Below are 18,727 nucleotides of genomic sequence, written 5' to 3'. Positions count from 1 at the left end.
GGAATTTAATATTGCACAAACTGCAGCGGGAACGGTAGTTCATCGGCGTATGCAGCAGAATTGTATCGGCGGTACAGCACTAACACGCGCTTTTATTAACCCGTGTGTTTGGTGACTTCGTTTGCTAGTGTACGCGTTTCCATCAATAAATTGGCAATTACTCTTCTTGAGGCGACGTCGAATGCACTTATTCGGCGATGTCACATGTATTCTTCGGCAGAAAAATCAGAACGGCATATGCAGAGATTGTACCGTGCGGATTTGTTTGATATAAGTCTGCACTAACGACGGGTGCTTATTATTCAGGTACAGAAGCAGCATTGCGGCAAGGGTAGAATAAAAAAACCATCGAGAGACCGCATCACTCAACAAAATTTATCGGCTAGTGAACATGAGCTCCCCGTCATGTAAATGGGGTTCATGGCGTTTGTCTGCGGGACGCACCTTGCACGTATGTGGGCCATGTTGTCCCAAACACCGTTAACATCGTGTTCATACCTGCTCGCATTAGAGGTCAGCATCTTTCCTACAGCTGTCACGGCAGAAACAGCAGCGTGGCACCCGAAAAAAGGAGAAATCGCAGCCGCGAACTTCAGCCATCCTTCTTGCAAAGGATTGTCGTCTGCTACTGCTCCCGCGTGTACTGTTGGAAGCGTCCGCTAGGTGGCTTTGACTGGCGCCTCTATAGGCGGTGCACGAGGCGTATAGACATCCTACACCTAAGTTCTCTCTCTCTCTTTCACTCCCCATTCCCCTCTCCACGTGTGGGGTAGCAAACTAGACTCAGTCTGGTTAACCTCCCTGCCTTTCCGTGTTCCCTTCTCTCTCTCTCTCTCTCTCTCTCTCTCTCTCTCTCTCTGGGCCATTCGTTGCCTCACTTTCTTGCAACAGGAAGATCTATGAAGAACGGCCGGGTCCTCGGCGATTAGCACGTCAAGTCTCTCATGCATACGATACCTTGAAAAAAAAAACTACATTTCTTCTTGTGCCTGGAGCTGTTCTCACTTAGCCCAGCCAGGTTTTGTGCCAGTAAAGCGTACAAGCAGAAGGGAGGACTACACTGCCTATTGTACAAACATGTTGCAAGAAACAATGGGCTCTTTACATGCATTGCTTCAACTGCTTTATACAACATGGACTAGCACTTTTAGCAGTACATGTACTCGTGCCATATATGAAGCCCCGGATCTGTCCAATTACTCGACACATAAGTTGCCCAAGCGAAAGGTCGAATGAACATTGTTATTTGGAACAGATAGCGTTGAGAGAGCCAAATGCGTGTCTACGATTGTTATTTTAAGCTTCAATCAGCGTGCGTCGTAGCCGTCTCAATGCTGCGGTGAATAAGCCCTTGTTAGAGTCAATGAGGGTGTAGCGGAAGCGGCAGGCATCACGGAATGTACCGTTAAGATTAGAAGCGGCGTGACGCTCAAAGTGGCTTCTGTTGCACATTCAACACGATATGAACTTATCACGGGCCCGCAGACGCCCCGGAAGTTGCGGTTTATAAAGCATCTCGAAAGAGGCGTCGTTCACAACTTCTTGTGCAGACTGAGTGCAAGGGCAAGCTCGCGTTTACTGACTGCAGTCAAATTACGTGACTCGTGCTCTCTGCAACGGCACTCCAGAAACAACCAAGCGACCCGAAAGTAAGCCACTTTGTCCTCGCGGCACGATGTAGACTTAACTGCAATTCAATGTTCTTCAATTAGAGCAGATACGCGTTCTTCCGAAATGTATATCCATGAGAACTAGTAGCCTTTGTTTTGCATTATGATGATGAGATAAAATACTCAATAAAAAAAGCAAGAGAAACATGTAACACAGTTTTGGAGCTATGTAAAATATCAGTTCAGTCATTGGTAACTCTTGTGCAAGATTCCAGCCGAACTTCTGGACAAACGTTCACGGCCTGCTTTGCAATGCATTGTTTTACAGGTTTCTCGAACAAAAACTGCACGAAATGTTTTATGCTGCACGTAAGAATGCAATTGCAAGGGTGGCCTTGTTAAAGTAATCTGAGGCTAACGAAAGCAAAAAAAAAAGAATGTCGTCCTAATTCATTATGCCGCCAAGATAATTTTTTAGACGGTGTAAGGGCTCGGACTCAGTGAGCTCGTGATTTATAATTTCTACGTGAAACATTTCACAATTTGATTGAGATGCATTAGATTATGAGCTCTAAAACAGTGTGAAATTCTGAACATACAACAGGAGCCAGTGCTTATGGTGGTTATACTTTCTGTGATCTGTATAGTTACTCTGTGAATAATATTTGTAGGGAGTGCACTCAATTGGAAAAAAATACGAGACCTTGCACAAAGTTCATCTGAGGCTCTCGATTGCAATAGTGATCTACCATTAACATGGTTATTTCTAGCAATCGGATATTACATAACGTCCGGATATCTTTGCAGATATATTAGTAAAGATGGCCCTTGCGACACTCCTTGTCGTAATCGCTTTCTTCTATTCATCATGTGCTGCGATGGTGTACAGGACTGGTAAGTTGCCAGCTTTATTTCTCGGATTAACAAACACGCTTATTTCTGTAATTGTGAACGCTATATCGTCCGACACTGTAGCTTTATTGGTAGTATTATCATCCAACCGAAATATATGCTTCAATGGCATATATTTCAATGGCAAGTATTCTCTATTACGGTGCTTCAATATGCATATAAAAATACGAAGTCTTCCAGTCGGCATAACATTGAAAATGAATGCGCGCAGGCCTTTGTAAAGAAGCTGCATACGTGGCCTGTTAAAGCCATCGTCCATTATTGACAATTTGTAGTTGGTTGTCTGGTCGGTCTGTATAACCGAACCTATCAGCACTTTCTCTAGCGCGACTTTAGAGTGGTCTGTAGAGTTCCTTACAGTATTACCGAGACCGAAACAAGAAGGGACCATGAGTGCGAGTTTTCTGCCGGGCCCTGTGCTGTTTTAGAGATTGCTGCCATGTGGGTATGGGAAGGTTTGCCTTTGATACAGCTTGGTCTGTGTGGTTGTTGCGAATTCGGAAAATAGATAACTGAAGGACCGGCATTCACATTTATCCAAAGCAAACTCTAGAGAATTAGCAAAATATGTAATAAAAACCGGAAAAAGAAAAAAAGGACGAAAACATCAAAAGAAAATAGCGCCAGAATAACGTTCCCTTTATTCTGCCATACATACAGTCTAGAACGCACTGTATGGGCGACAATTAAGCGTCCATTCGCAGTTTATAACGTAGCGAAAAGTGTCTCGAATTGTAGAATACCTGTGTGCGCATCATACCAGGGTAAATATACCTTCCAGGGACTAAATACCTTCTCAAGAGATACAAGACGCTTACCTCGTCAAATAAGATGGCCATTTTGGGTTGGTGTCTGCTGTGTTGGTTGGTGTCTATGTTGGCATTAGGCTGGCGCTCGGATGGTGGACGCTGGATGAGCAGGTGCTCAGCGTACGCATCCTCTTTGTGACTCTATGTACCAGCAGGCAACAGCCTCTTCTTCATTCAGTGAAAGAAGTACCGGTAAAACTCTTCGAGACGTATTTAATGTGCAAGCTTAAGAAAGGTGCGTTCTAATGCTTCATAGATAGGGAAGCGCAGAAACGTGCCATTTCTTATTAAGCGAGGTAATCTAGCCTAGTTGTCAAACCAAGTGGCTTCACTAAGTTGTCCTTGCAATCTAAATAAGAAAGCCTGCGGATTTAAATTGCGAATGAAATTTTCGGCCAAGGTATGCGGTTCAATATAAGCCTTCAATATCACTGGCTCGGGATGCATTTAAAACAAACTTGATGACCAGCCAGAGATGCAAGGTGCAGCCCATTTGCAATTTAGTAGGTTAATAAACAACTAGTATCACATAACTGCGATCTAGTTAGTATTTCTAGATCCGTCTCCGAGTCAGAGTAGATAGCCCATCTACTATGCAAACACTTTCGGATATATATTTTGTGACTTCAATTAAACTGAACAGTTCTTTCTTCGTGAACAACGTCGGGCGTGAAGATGGATCAGTTTTGCTCACACAAGAGGTAGCGACAGAAAAGGCCACTGTCAAACTGTCATTGCTTGTTGAAATATCAGTTAAAATGAATGCGAAAGAAATTTAGATGGGGGTTCATTTAAAGAATGAGCAGGTAAGCATGGTTAGATAAATGTGGTCATTTCTCCACAGATTTAGCTGTCGTAAAATATGAAGGATATCAAAATTTTCATTCACCGATACTCCATATTTAAAAAGTGTTGTTCACCTGCAGTTAACACGTAACCTAGTTGCACAGGAAGCGTCCTCTGTTTCCAACATTTCAAGTTTCATATATTTCTGCATCTGAGCGAAACCTTTTATAATAAAAACGCTTGTGTGTAATATGAGAAAGAACAGTTGCCTGTGCGCTAGTTAGGTTAATAATCAACCAGTGCTACACAGAACAGGCGGGGGCCGTATCGGTTTCCTTATTCTCCGAGAGTGCCCCGATCTGAAGACCTCACAAACGTAAAGTCTCATGCACAAAAGGGCATCGTAGGGCCAGTTATAGTTCTAAGTTTTCTTATGAGGAAATTTGCACCCTGGACCACCAAAGCATATCACTTGCATCCGCTGCTGACATGCGTACAAAGCACTTTGCGAGCTTTGCATGGATGTCAGCTGTTCAGGCCGAAATTTCGGAAGGAGCAAGCCAACTCCCCTACCCCACTCCCCCCCCGACCCCCTACCCATGTCTCCGGAAAGAAATATTCTCAGCCGGAGTGCTTTCATAGACAAGGGAATAGTGTGGAGCACGTGAATCCCGTCGAAGAAGAGATATTAGGGTTAGGGCTGGAACACCGTGTCGAATCAAATGCCATTTGGCGGCAGTGTGGTGAAGAAACACAGTGAGCGAATATAGTTGGCTGCATTACAGTATTCTTAGTGGTCGGAGCCCCCTCTCTGTCCCCACTGGACCTTCACTGCAAAATTAGATGAAATCTGAAGAATGTGGATTCCTTCCTTATATACACCGTTTTCCACAACTTGCTTCTGCCGCTTTACAGCATATAATGAATAGGTAGAAGTTGGAACGATCGCTATATAGACAAAGTATAAGCAGCGATAATGGCATCATCTGTGACATGTAACTCATTAACCACCACGTAGGTGACGAGGATCCGGATTCCACGGGACTCATGGAGGTAAACAGTCCTTGGTTCTTCAGAATAGCTGCGTCAGTGTGCATAACAATTCTCTAAAGACATTATGAGGTGCAAGTTGTTTATAGTTCTGTGTTTCTCGGTTACAGTCACATGTGATAATGCATTCACAAAGTGTTAGTTCCATATTAGACGAGTCCCAGGAAATTACGCAAATAATTGTTATTTAGGAAAGTAGACTACAAATTGCAGGTTTCACTGCTAATAAACTAAATTCCTGAAGGAGGTTTTTCTTAGATACTAAATAAGGAGCTTGAATGTATGGTGCGAATTGTAGCTCTTATTTGTCCCCTCTAATCAACGAGGCTGAAATTTATGTCGAAAAACAGATAAAGCCTTAAAGATCACTTGATGCGAGCGGCGCTTGCAGAAAACTTCAAACAATATTTTTCCATGTCTGTTGCATCCTTAGGGAAGATACTATTGTCGCATAAGCTAAAGATAACGAATCCATTGCAGAAGTTACAACTACATGTAAAGACACAGTACTAAGAGTAGTTTCCTACGAGCTTATGCAAAACTACAATCAGGTCGCGGCAATTAACAAGGGTTCATTATTCACATAATTGCATAATCAGAGCAATACGTGCAGCTTTCCGTCCTCCTGACCGGGAGCTGACGCAATTCAACGTAACTTGTCGTTAAGGTTTCGGATGAAGGCAGGCATAAAGCAGTCAGCGGTAGAAATAATAAAAAATGAATAAAAACTTTAGTCGAATGAGTCTACGCGATAAATTCAAATGGATTTGAACAGTAGTCTTCCTAATTTTGAACAGACGCCGTACAAAGCCCTTATTAGGCCACGATAGAATTCGCGATTGCAATCGGAGACTGCATAGAGGAATAATGCAGCAGTGAGAATATATCTTTTTAATCGAGAAAACAGTCTATTGCTCCCCCTGTACCACAATCACCGTAGTGTTCTGTATGTTCGCACGGTGACCTTTTAAAATTTCGTCGCGTCAATGAATTCGTTTTCGAACGTTTGATAGTAAACAAAAATGCGTCCGAACGCATTTTTGTTTACTTAACAAAAAATTGCGTCCGAATCGAAATAAGCGGCGACAATTGCGATTCATTTGCCCGAAGAGTGAGGCAAACCTGCATATTAACATCCCTTCAATAAAGCATTACATGTTTCATGAGCATCTGTTTTTTATGTGGGCGCTGGAAGAAGGCCGTATACTTTTACAATTTTCAGCACTGGTTGTGCAGAAGCACTAAATGCAGTAATAAAATTACGGTATGGCCACTTGGCGAGCCATTTCATAATCCACAGAAAAAAGTAACCGTGTATATTGCGATCTCTACAGAGTAGAGGCACACGCTTGGCAATCATTTCTACCTTTTACAAATTTTTTAAAACATATTGTCACGGGAAGAAAGGAGCTTACCTCTAGTCACAGCGGCGACTATGTGGTGATGGCAAGCGGCTAGTCTGAGGGTTATCAGGTAGACGCGTACACTGTTGCACTAAGTAGCGGCTCTTCGCGTCTTCAAAACGGCCACATTCGTTATCGATCTCATTCACGGTTGTGATATTCTTGCAAACAAGAAGGTTAAACGCGTAGTCCCCGTTGACTTTTTAAACGTGGCTGACCTTGGCTGCCTCTGCGATATTATTATCCACCTTGCTGCAAAGAGTGAGGACGTCGTGGATGTACGCCAAGTAGTTTCACTGGACTTCTGTACACGTGTCCTTCTTAGCAGCACGTTGGAGACCGATGCGCTCGCCGTACAAATCTCTAAGCTTCCCTTTTCACCTGGTCTCAACTTGTAATCTCTTCTTCGTTTGTCTGGAAGGATACATGTGCTGTTTCCTTTAGGTAGAATATTATATTACCAATCATAGGCGTGTTATAATACCTGTTGTGTGCTCTTCGGCAGCCAGTCATCGACGTCAACGTTTTCAATACGGAAAACATGCCAGGGTCGCGAAGCTGGCCAAGGATGACCGTCAGTGGTGACGACGGGTCCGTGGTTGAAGAATTTCCTTCGGATGACATGGCGGCTAGGTTACGTCCGCTGCGGAGCTCCATGTTGCTCTAGTGATTACTCCGCACCTCCACCAATAATGTTGCTGGAAGGAAGAAGCGTATGTGTATTCACAGATGGCTTCTAATGGTGGAGCGAAGAACTGTAGAGCAGCGAACAACCAATATTCTTCGTCATCTCCAAGGCCGCCATCAGTGCCCTCATCCTCCATCGTTGCATACTGACAATATTTATGACATGTAGCCTAATTGTAGTCCTTGAGGTGGGTTGTTTGTAGCGGTGGATTTTTATTGGACGGGAAGTAAAAATGCACAATTATTTATTTATTCAAATAACCATCTGACTTCTTTATTAATACATTACGGGGCATATTGCATTTTGCGAATTGTGATCGGTGAGTTCAAAAGGACTATTAACTCAAAATGACATTCCAGGATAGCACCAATTTCCAAAATATTCTTTTGCAAAGAGTGCAATACATGGGCGTTCCATTTACTTTTGTGCTTCATTGCACAAAAGAATGTGTTGAATAAAATAGTACGTGGAACCACAGTGCATTTTTACCACTCAATTGAAGGTGCCTATCTCAATACTCATGCCATTCTCAAAATTTTTTCCAAGTGAATATGCCCTGCACTATCACCAGTGATAAATTGCAAACTGCAGTATGTGCCGTGAAGCAATGAATGAAAAAGTGAGCATTAGATTTTGCTATTAGTCAATTATTTTTTTTCCATTTCTCATGTAAGTATGACCGCTGCTTCGACGAATGCACCTCAAAGATTACAAATATTCTTTCAGCCACAGGTAACGTATATAGATTCCTTAGAACCTATGAATGATAACACTGCATATTAACAAAGTTGGAGAACGAATGAGCGTGGGGGCATAAGGTTCTACATACATACAAACACACGCATACGTACAAACACACACATACAAACACACACATACATGCACACATACATACATACATACATACATACATACATACATACATACATACATACATACATACATACATACATACATACATACATACATACATACATACATACATAATACATACATACATCCATACATACATACATACATACATACATACATACATACATACATACATACATGCGTACAAGGAGCAGCCGGCATAAAGATGACAGCCTCCACAACCACCCTTGAGGAAAACCACGAAACTAGCTAAGAATGTGTATATACGGGAAAAAAGAAGTATTAAGTGGTCACATGAGTTTCTTGCCAAGATGACAGTCGAAAAGCATCCATATATTCTCCGATAGAACCAGTCACCTATTCTTGAGACGTGGGCGTGCCGCTTGCGCCTACGTGCTGGTAAACGTCGTTGTCTTCGTGTAATGTTTAACAGACATCTACGTACAGCTACAACCATTTTCGAAAGATTTAGCAAAATAATGATATGGTTTCACAATCTTCAGAATGCCACCTTTCTGATTGGACCAGAGCTGTACTTGTGCTTTCGTGAGGCCCATAATAGCTCGAAAATTGGCCTTGCAAGAAACTGTTTCGTTGAATTGAACTAAGCGTGTCCTGCTACGTTTCCATTTTCAGATGATCCATGCGACTTCAAAGACATCCAACTAGACGACGAAATGTTTTCCAAGCTGCTGGCCAAGCTTCCAGAAGGTCTTGAGTACGGCCCACAGAGATTCCACTCTCTCCTCCCAGGAATTGAGGTTGGTGGAATCACTCTGCATGGCCTGAGCAAACTCCGCCAGTTCGGGCCCCCAATTCCTTACTGCGCCAAAGGAAAGCGCATGGTGCAAGTGGACTTCTACAATGGTGAACCTATAGAATTCGCCTCGCCATGGAAGACATGCTCTGGCCAACAAGGAGAGTTAGCTCTTCGCTCCATGTTCTTGCGGTTCACAGCACAATTTACCATTGTTGAGTCCTCTGGCAGAGGATTGAAGCTGGAATTCGAGCGTGCACTTCCTGTTACAACGGGGAATGTCCGCGTTGTTGTCAGAGGTGTTGGGGATATTGTGCTCGATACTCTTGAAGCACTGAGCGCACTCCTACCAAGTGTTCTTGAAGAAGCTTGGAACAGGCAATTTTCGTATAATCTTGCCAGGGCTTTCCGTATGGCCCGTGAGTGAAATATGCACAATAAAAAATATTGGTGTCGCCACACCCAAACTCAACCTCAAAACCCAAAAACACCGTTTGCAATTGTGTCGCTTTTTTCTTATTTCAAGAAACTTAATAAAGTCGCTTACTTTTTCTGGAGTGCTTCGGTTTTATATTTTTTATCGGCACTTCGTAACGTCGTTCTTCGTTTATAGGAGAGCGGAGAAGTATGGTAGTCTTCAGGTAAAATTCTAAAAAAAACATTCAGGGATGTTAGCTGCAGCCCTTTCATTTATTCTGGAGGAGGGTAGGTGTAGACATCTTTATTTCTAGTACTAAGTCTTCCGCAACAACGTTTAGGGAAGAAAATTGACATGAGAGAGCCGATAGTCTCTTTCACGAAAATTTGCTACAAGATAAATTGGAACATTATAAGTACTTTTATTTTTGGTCAGTGGGCAGGATTGGACAGGATTCGGGGAAGAATTTCAGTAGAAAAGTTGCAGAGGGATTGACAAATGAGAAAGTCGTGAGCTTTCGTCGTGATGTCGTCCACAGGTAGTATACTACGCTCAGCTCAACGTCTCGTAGAATACACCAAGAGGACTATGCGAAGTGAAATAAAATTTCTCCCATTTCCTGCTTCCCTTGATGGGAGTAGGACATCGGAAAAGAAGAATGGAACATGTGGAAGGAAATATTGCAAGATCTTCTAAGCTGGCAAATATTGTACGCTGACGGGTCAACTTCAAACACAAAGCATGACGGCAAATACCTCGTTGTGCCCAATGACGGTGAGTCTCGCTAACAAAACTGAGAAAACCATAACGCTAGGAGGTTTACCATGAATAAAATGTAATTTGTGTTGCAGCTTGCCTGGTAGTTTTTCCAGTTACTAGGCGGGAGACGATAAGCAAGTGATTTTCTTTTGATTGTAAACTTATTTTAGGACTTGAAATGCCGGACTTCTGTGTCACGCTGGCCATTTTCCCCACCGTACGCCTGCTTCATTCGAACCGCAGCCAGTTCCCTCTACAGAAAATCAATAACAAGAGAAGGTCACTGAATGGAAGCCAGGTGCCTCTATAGAACATCAATAACTAGAGAAGGTCACTGAATGCGCGTTGAAAAAGCAGTCATAGTGCCTATTTATTAAAGAAGCTTATAGGCTAGTCTAAATTAAACGCCTACCATTGTATAAAAAAAGTTGCGGGATTGGGCAAGGAAACTTCTCGGTGTTGATAAAGTACATTTTCACAGCCCGCTTAGTGCGTCGAAGGAGGCAGGGATTGCTAAGCGAAGCTCGGTCATAGTGACGCCATTTGTGCGGCTAATGGTCCACTGCACGAGGTTTTACTTTCTGAATGTATGCCTTTGAAAGTGGAACGCTTCGCTTGCGTTTTGGCCGAGATCAACGCGTAGAGGTCAGACAGAACTACCCAACTTTGGTCCCAGCAATATTCGGCACCTTGCCCTGTTTTTTCTTGTACCTCAGTTTGTATCCCAGTAGTTCGCGCTTTGAATTTAGCAATACTAGGAAGGTGAACATGGCGGTTGCCCACCAGAAATATATGCGTCTGCACTCGTTTCTCTGCACTCGTGTATAATTCGACAAGGCCAGGTATTGATCCTTTAATATGCTTACAGGCAATAGAGAGGAAGAGATGTGTCAAAGCTGCGACTGCTTGAGCAGTCGGAAGAATGTTAAATTTAATTGTTTACTAGGGTGAATAAAATATTTTCTGCTTCCACCAAATAAATGTACTTCCTTACTATCCCTGTATTGCTGAAATAGTTAGTGAAACCATAATATGGCGTCAAAAATCAGGAAACCGTGCTTTTGAATAAATTGAGGCTGGAGTGAAGCATCTACAGCTACAGCGGAGTCAGCAGGAAATGCAGACCTTCTCGCATGGCAAGGAAACTACGGAAAAGTGTGGAACAATTTCACACAGCCCTAAGAAAGAAAATTGAATCAGAAAACAACCTTGTGGCTTTGAAGTAAGGTACAGGAAATGGTGAAAGAACCGAACACATCAGATGCTTTTGGTGTCCGACATAGTTAGCTGTCTACTTGAATGCGAAGAGTTTACGGAAGTAGATGCTTCTGCTTTCTATTTCTATTTCGATTATCAGAAATAGAAATCGTAAAACCAGGCGGCTTGATTACAGCAACAAAAGGTACCTGTAAAATAAATTGGGGAACAAATGCGCAGTAAGGTTTTGCTCGTTCCAGAGATACATCTTGTTGTGGTTGTCGTCAACGCTACCTTCCCCATTTGAAGGCACGTGGATGAAGATTAGGAGACACTACAAATACTGGATTGCATAAGGCGTTGTTGTAAATTATTGGATAATGCTTCAGAGTTAGTATGACGGAGCCGTTGAGCACAACTAGAAGAAATCAGGAATGTAGAAAGAACTGTACTCTTAGGTTACATTGAACTGTGGGCACTCCTGACTCCTAAGGAGAGTTAACACGACCGAGTAACGCAGAGGACCGCTAGTTTGGAGGCCCGCGGTCGCGTAATCATAAGGATATTTCTGTGTATTTCGTGCGTTTTTCTTTAGAAGGCGTGAAAAACTAATAATGCCAAGAATAGCACACGGAAACTAATGGAACAATGCATTTTAAAACGTATATATTATTTTCCTATCAAAATACGCACCCTCATATCAGTAATGAAATAGTTGAGTAAATATTGTAAGGTAATTATCGATTTTTCAATAATAAAAAAAATCCTCCTGGTGCAATATTTCAGTTCTGAAACAAAATTATTGGTGGCGCCTTCGTAATTCTAAATTTTCAGAGTTGGCTAACGTTAGGTTCATACGTATAATTTGCATGCCATCACTGTAAAAAGGGCGTTTGTTATATTAAGAAATCCCAGGTCGTCTAAGCACTTCGTGTCAGTTGTGATTACGATATAATTATTGTCCTACAGAAAGCTATTCCAAAATTTGGAGTCCAATTTACGTACTCCAAAATTTACCGGCCACCCCCCCACCTTTGGCAACGAGTCAAGCGACGTCACGAAAACCGTGAAAGCGCCAGATGTGATATGACGAGCACACAATGATTATACATGATTAGACGGAATAAAAGAAAAATAATTATTTCTGATTGGACGCCTTTTTGTCGTCTGCCCTCTGGTAAGACTCTAAAGTTTTCGGGCTGCACCCTCTTCCCCTCTTTGTTGCGCCATGTCGAAAACACACAGAAACTGATCGCATCAAAATGACGTGTGTGCGTTAAAGACGCATTAATATGCTGAACAAACCTGAACTTTTTTTCTGAACAGCCGAAGACTTCCCCGTTCCGAAAGGAACATCAGATTTCTGCCCGACGATCACTCAGGCACTGGCTACTGGGAGCTGCCGGAGAGCATGGATATTGTTGCATACAGTAAAAAGGATTGTGTAGCGGTATAACGCTATCGAGCCTTTTTCACTCGTATGCGGCATGGCTCTGCAACCTCTTCTGTAGGGAGGATCAGTCTCAGCAACATTTGAACACACCATTGCCCGCCACCGAGGTTTTCGACCAGCTGCAACAAGTTAAATAAGTGGAGGCGGACCAATCACAGATTCTGGTAGCATCCTACTCGTCAGGTTATCTATTTTCACTGCGCTTGCTGTGCAACATCGAAACCCTCTTGACTTAAGCATGCTTTTGTTTTGTGGGTGAATCAGATGAGAATATCTGCTCGATGTAGGCAATGTTATTTGCTTTAAAAGCAAGCAGAAGTTACCCCCTAAAATGCTGGAGAGCGTTTAATGGGGCTTTTCAAACAAGATTGGTGGTTAGCGCCCGATGCTTCCGCCGGCAGTTAAGCAAATTTGATTTCAGAGTATGGGAGTACAAACAGATTGGAATTGTTTTACGTTATAGTGCCCATGAACTCCTCGCGGACGGGCGAGCGCGTTCAGACGCTTCTTCACCGCCTCCTAGTTAGTACAAGGCCGGTGCCCTTTGATTTGTGACGTCATGTTGTCCTGCCCGACAGCCACAGATTTAAATGGGTACTCTCGCGAGTAAGCCGCCGTGATTTGGAAGTCACCGATTTTTTCGCACTGTGTTTGGCAATTGAAATTTTTATCCAAGTAGCATGATGTCAGAAAGCAAAGTGTACAGGCTTGCTATCCAGGAGGCGCTGGTTTAGCCTACCAGTCGGTTAGACTCGCCGTCTGAAAGTGCGTTCGTAGGTTCAAAACTCACAGCCAACATTTTTACTTTCTAATTAAGTCTCTTTTTATGCAATATATTTCTTTGTAGCAACTACGGAGGCGAAGCTAGAGCGTGGGCGAAAACATGGGTGTCCACAAAACACGCAGATAACCCATGCTTCTGAAAGCGAGAGCCATGAAGCTGCGGTGCTGCCCTCTCCCCTGAGGCAGCACCTGGCGTGGAAGCGCAGCATCAGGCGCTCCTTTTCGCCCGCTGTGCTCCGTCGACGAGCTCGAGAGACGTGGTGTCGCAACCAATGAAAATTTAGATGCCGTTTCACCGCTCCAGATAACAGACTCCTGCTATGGTGCCTACAGGTAGCATGCGTAGGTTTATTGACCGGTTGCCTGTACCCACAGAGATCGCGTTGTTTTGACGGCTACGGTAGAAATGATGTTCCACATCCGTCGCCAAGGTTTGCGTGTGGTGGCGCTGGCTAGCACTCCCTGGGTTCTACTCGAAGAACTAAATACCTAAGAAAGTGGATGGGGAAACGGCGCCGCGGTAGCTAAACTGGTAGAGCATCGCACGCGTAATGCGAAGGTTGTGAGATCGCTGCCCACCTGCCCCAAGCTGCTTTCTCATCCCCTTTCATTCCCATTGCGCTATCATTTCTTTATTTCATTTATTAAGGAGAAGTAATTTTCCCTATGTTGTCCTTGGTGTCATTGTTTGTTGGCTTTTTATGATATGACTAACAAAAAATCTGACGCACCTCTTTCTTCTCGTTTCAGCTGAAAACATGACATACAAACTTTTCTTGCTCGTTTATGAACGCATTTGTCTGGAGCACAATTTCATAATAATGATAGTTCAGAATAAATGCGTGCACGAATCGAATGCATGAGGAGGGCACTACGTCACTACGTGGCTTTTGTCAATAATCAACTGCATTAATCAATCGCAAGATGAACTAAAGGTATGAGAAGGAATAAAAGCACAGGATGCGTCCAATTATTTCCCGGATAAAGCGCTTCCGCTGAGGAAGATCAAACATCCGGATTTAGCAGTAATAACAAATTGCAAAAATAGCTGTTGGCGGTTCTTGCTTGACCGTGAAATAATCGACCGTGAAGTGTAGCAGCGGAGCGGTCAACAGCCCTTTGCTCGAGCAATATACCTAATGATTAGCGCGAGCCGGCCAGCTTTCATGGAAGGTTTCGTAAGATTGTAAAGAGCGACACGCTACATTTGACGGAAATAGAATTTTTGGATAAGGGCCAGGCTCGTCCATTTTAGGCTTAATAAAGCTGTACGACAGGCCAGAAGCTTCAAACTCTTTCTGTTTCAGACACCGTGGACACTTTCGTTCGAGGGAGGCCATACGACTGTATGACTTGTCGTGCCATACTCTCGATTCAGCGTTGTGGCAATAAAGAAAGTCGAATTTAGTCATTTATAATTGCGGTGTTATAAAACTAACTGTTTAACACTTACAATAAAATATTTGAACTATTCGGGGCGAAAAAGCGACACTTTGTAAAACAAGCTCTACAGCCTTTAATATTTTCAAGTAAGCATTAAAGTACCTAAATTAATTTGTTCGTTTATTTATTCGGTATATCTACATCGCCTGTATGGCATTATCGTAGGGGGTTTAAAATACAGGTGGTCACAACGGAAAGATATTCAGCAACATCAAACGAATACATCAGTAAATACAACAGTGCTTAGGCGCTGAAATTCGCAAAAGCGGAAGAAAAACTAACAAAGTGCAAAACAAAGTAACTAACAAAAACAGAAAAGAAAAAGTAGCGTATGTGCAGAGATGAATAACAGAAAAATCAAAGAATGTGGCTCTCAATAGCATTTTCAAAACTAGAAGCTGCCATCACTTCATTAGGGAGCTCATTCAAATCGTTAATTGTGTTAGGAAAAAATTAATACTTAAACACAGTGGTACGGCACTTAAGCTCTAATCTTGTTAGCGTGGTCTCTCCTAGATGAAACGTAATGGGGCTCCCTGATGAACAGTGTTTTGTCGATACCAGGTTTACTTTCATAATTATTATAAAGGAATTTCAATCTTCGAATTTGCCTGCCGAAGAAAGAGTTTTCCAACAGAACCCTTCCCGTAATCTGGATCCTCTGATAGTAAAACTATAATTTCCTGTTACGAAGCGTGCTGCTTGCTTCTGGACGCATTCTATTTCTTCTGTGAGGTTTTTAGTGTATGGATCCCAGATAACGCATGCATATTCTATAATATTCCTGACGCTTGTTAAATACAAGGTTGCCTTCAGTGGTGAAGGAGAATGCTTAAAATTTCGTCAGAAAAAGTGAAGAAGACGGCAAGTTTCGCGCTAATTGAGTTAACAAGATTAGTCCAGTCAAGCGTTTCAGAAAACGTAACTCCGAGGTACTTAACATTGGTAGCGGTACTGAGTGCAAAATTATTTACGCAATAGGAACTGGGGAATGTTTTCTTTTTCTATGTAAACTGCACATGGTAGCATTTACCAGTATTCAGAGTCATCTACCGCCACTTGCATCTGTTTCATCTGTTTACGAACGGTAACGTTTTCAGCAGTACTGTTAGGCGCAATTCCCGCACTCTGAAGCACGCATCCTGGGTGAGCATGGAGAAACGCGCCAGAAAGACGGTGAAAACGATAGTCCGAGGAGCGCATGTGTTGTTGTTCTTCCATCTAGCCTGCAGCCGTCTCTCTCTGTATATAATTTGTAAATACAGTTCTCTATCCCTTTTGGATTCTCTCACCCCCGTGGCGCTTTGGTGGAGGTGCGGGGTACCTACACGTTACAACAGAGCTGCGCTGCGGCTGACGCTTGGCTTTCTTCATGATGGCGGAAGAGGGGTCGGCGCCCACCGTGGCGTCGGCAACAACAACGGTCATCCTGGCTTAGCTAAAAGACCCAAGCACATTCTGCGGGAATGACAATCTGCACATCGAGGATTGGCTACCACTGTATGAGCGTGCAAGTAAGAATAATCACTGGGATGAGACGATCATGTTAGCAAACATATTATTTTACCTCAAAGGATGAGCGAAGGGGTGGTTTGAGAATACATGAAGGCGAAATTGGGAGCTGGGATGCATGCAAGGAAAAGATTCGTTCCTTCTTCGGCAAGTCTGCAGGTAGAAAGGCCGCAGCAAAGAAGGAGCTGACATCTCGTGCGCAGACAGCGACAGAGTCACACCTGACTTATATACAGGACGTGCTTGCCCTTTGCCACAAAGCCGATGATGACAAGATGGAGACTGAGGAAGTGGGTCACGTGTTAAAGGGCATAAGAGACGATGCGTTCAATCAGCCAATATGCAAAGACTGCGACACCGTCGATTGCATCATCCAAGAGTGTGCATTGCCCATAATTTCGCTCGACTTCCGAACACGGCAGCAACGTGGTCGTGCGAAGACGTACTTGAGCCATCGGCGCCGCTCACCGTACAACACGTGAAGAAGATCATACGATGTGGACTGGATGCTGAGTCTCCTGCTGCTACGTGCGGCGGTGCCTGTGACCATAGCTCCCAGGGGATGCCAATAGTCTAAGCTCTCGTTCATCAGGAGCTCTCCAATGCTGGCTTGGACTCGGTGTGCGCGGCAGCTCCATACTAGCCGACCGCCCGCCGTCTCACACTTTCGCACGCCCAAGGCCAAAGGCCGCCGTTCCATACTTGCAATCCAGCCGAGTGGAGGACTGCTGATGACCGTCTCATTTGCTTCAACTGCCGTTGTATTGGACACGTGGCCGACCGTTGTAACAGCCGATGGTATTTGTATCAGGCGCCCCGTGGATACAACCGTCGCCAAGTATGGGATCATCACCTAATTAGGCCCTACTGCGAGCCTCCCCGAAACACCGGGGATACCCTCCCTCCATGCCGTATCGTCGTTTACCATCCCCGCGTGGTCACCAGTGCCGTTTGCCGTTGCCTCGTCGCGAATCATCTCGCTCGCCGCAATTCCAGCACCCCCGACTCGCTCTGGAAAACTAGACGATGCAGCTACGAGAGGTGATGCTGCCTCGACTACTCGCCTGCCAAGCCCTCAGACCACACTGCAGACCCGAAGGAACCTGATAGACGTTAAATTGGATGAGGCCCATGTTGTTGCTCTGGTGCATACTGGGGCTCAGATATCAGTGATTAATTTGGAACTTCGTCGCCGCCTTAAGAAGGTCCGAACACCACCCGCAGTACCTTTCATTCGCGTCGCCGATGGCGGAACGTTTCCAGCACTAGGGATGTGCTCCGCTCGAATAAGTGTTGCTGACCAATCCACAAGCATACTGCTTGTGGATTGGTCAGCAATTTGGTCAGCATAATTCTCGGGTCGGTCAGCGATTGGTCAGCATAATTCTCGAGAAGTTCTGCCATAAACTCATCCTCGGTATAGTTTTTCTGTCTGCCTATTTTGCCCTTATTGATTGTGGAACCGACATGCGTGCGCTAGACTTACCCTACTACCATGACGCTCCTATTGCACGCGAACCGTGCTTGTGCTCAGTTGATTGTGTTCTTCTACCACCTCAAACTGTTATATATGTGAACTTGCGGTCTTTTTCTCCCCATTCCCAATGACCATTACATCTTGACCTTGATCGCTGATACCCGCCGTGGTTGCTCAGTGGCTATGGTGTTGGGCTGCTGAGCACGAGGTCGCGGGATCGAATCCCGGCCATGGCGGCCGCATTTCGATGGGGGCGAAATGCGAAAACACTCGTGTGCTTAGATTTAGGTGCACGTTAAAGAACCCCAGGAGGTCAAAATTTCCGGAGTCCTCCACTACGGCGTGCCTCATAATCAGAAAGTGGTTTTGGCACGTAAAACCCCAAATATTATTATTATTGATCGCTGATGTCTTATTCGCCAGAAACCTCGCTCTTACACACTCATTAGACTTACGGATAATCGAATGTTTCTATCCATATTGAACTTTAGCTGGTGCAGGCAACTTATCCCAGACGGCACGACTCTAGCCCACATGCCTTATATCGATGAGTGTGCCGTTTCTGCATTCGTCATCGACGCTTCTTTGTCCTCTGTCCCTTCCCCTTCCTCGCACCATACCGTTGACGGTGATACTGAAATGATGATAGCGTCTGGCCTCCTTCCTGTTCAGAGAGCCCATTTGCGACGCATATTGAAGTCCTATCGCGACGTATATGACTTCGATGACCGTCCTTTGGGACAGACATCTATGGTCGCTCATAAGATCAACACTGTGGACGCCAACCTAATCAGACG

General features: G+C 44.1%; 1 protein-coding gene across 1 annotated transcript; it reads left to right on the top strand.

Moving 5' to 3' along the window:
* Positions 1–1,532: 1,532 nt before the first annotated feature.
* On the top strand, positions 1,533–9,448 carry LOC142586973 (uncharacterized). The gene is made up of 3 exons (XM_075697844.1): positions 1,533–1,649; positions 2,418–2,504; positions 8,768–9,448. Exons 2-3 carry the CDS (start codon positions 2,432–2,434, stop codon positions 9,313–9,315), a joined length of 621 nt encoding a protein of 206 aa, XP_075553959.1. The 5' UTR covers positions 1,533–1,649; positions 2,418–2,431; the 3' UTR covers positions 9,316–9,448.
* Positions 9,449–18,727: the final 9,279 nt, after the last annotated feature.

Source organism: Dermacentor variabilis, chromosome 7 (assembly GCF_050947875.1).
Source record: "Dermacentor variabilis isolate Ectoservices chromosome 7, ASM5094787v1, whole genome shotgun sequence".
NCBI classification, from domain to species: Eukaryota; Metazoa; Arthropoda; class Arachnida; order Ixodida; family Ixodidae; genus Dermacentor; species Dermacentor variabilis.
Note: the sequence above shows the minus strand (reverse complement) of the source record. Positions and strands in the feature narration are given on the sequence as shown.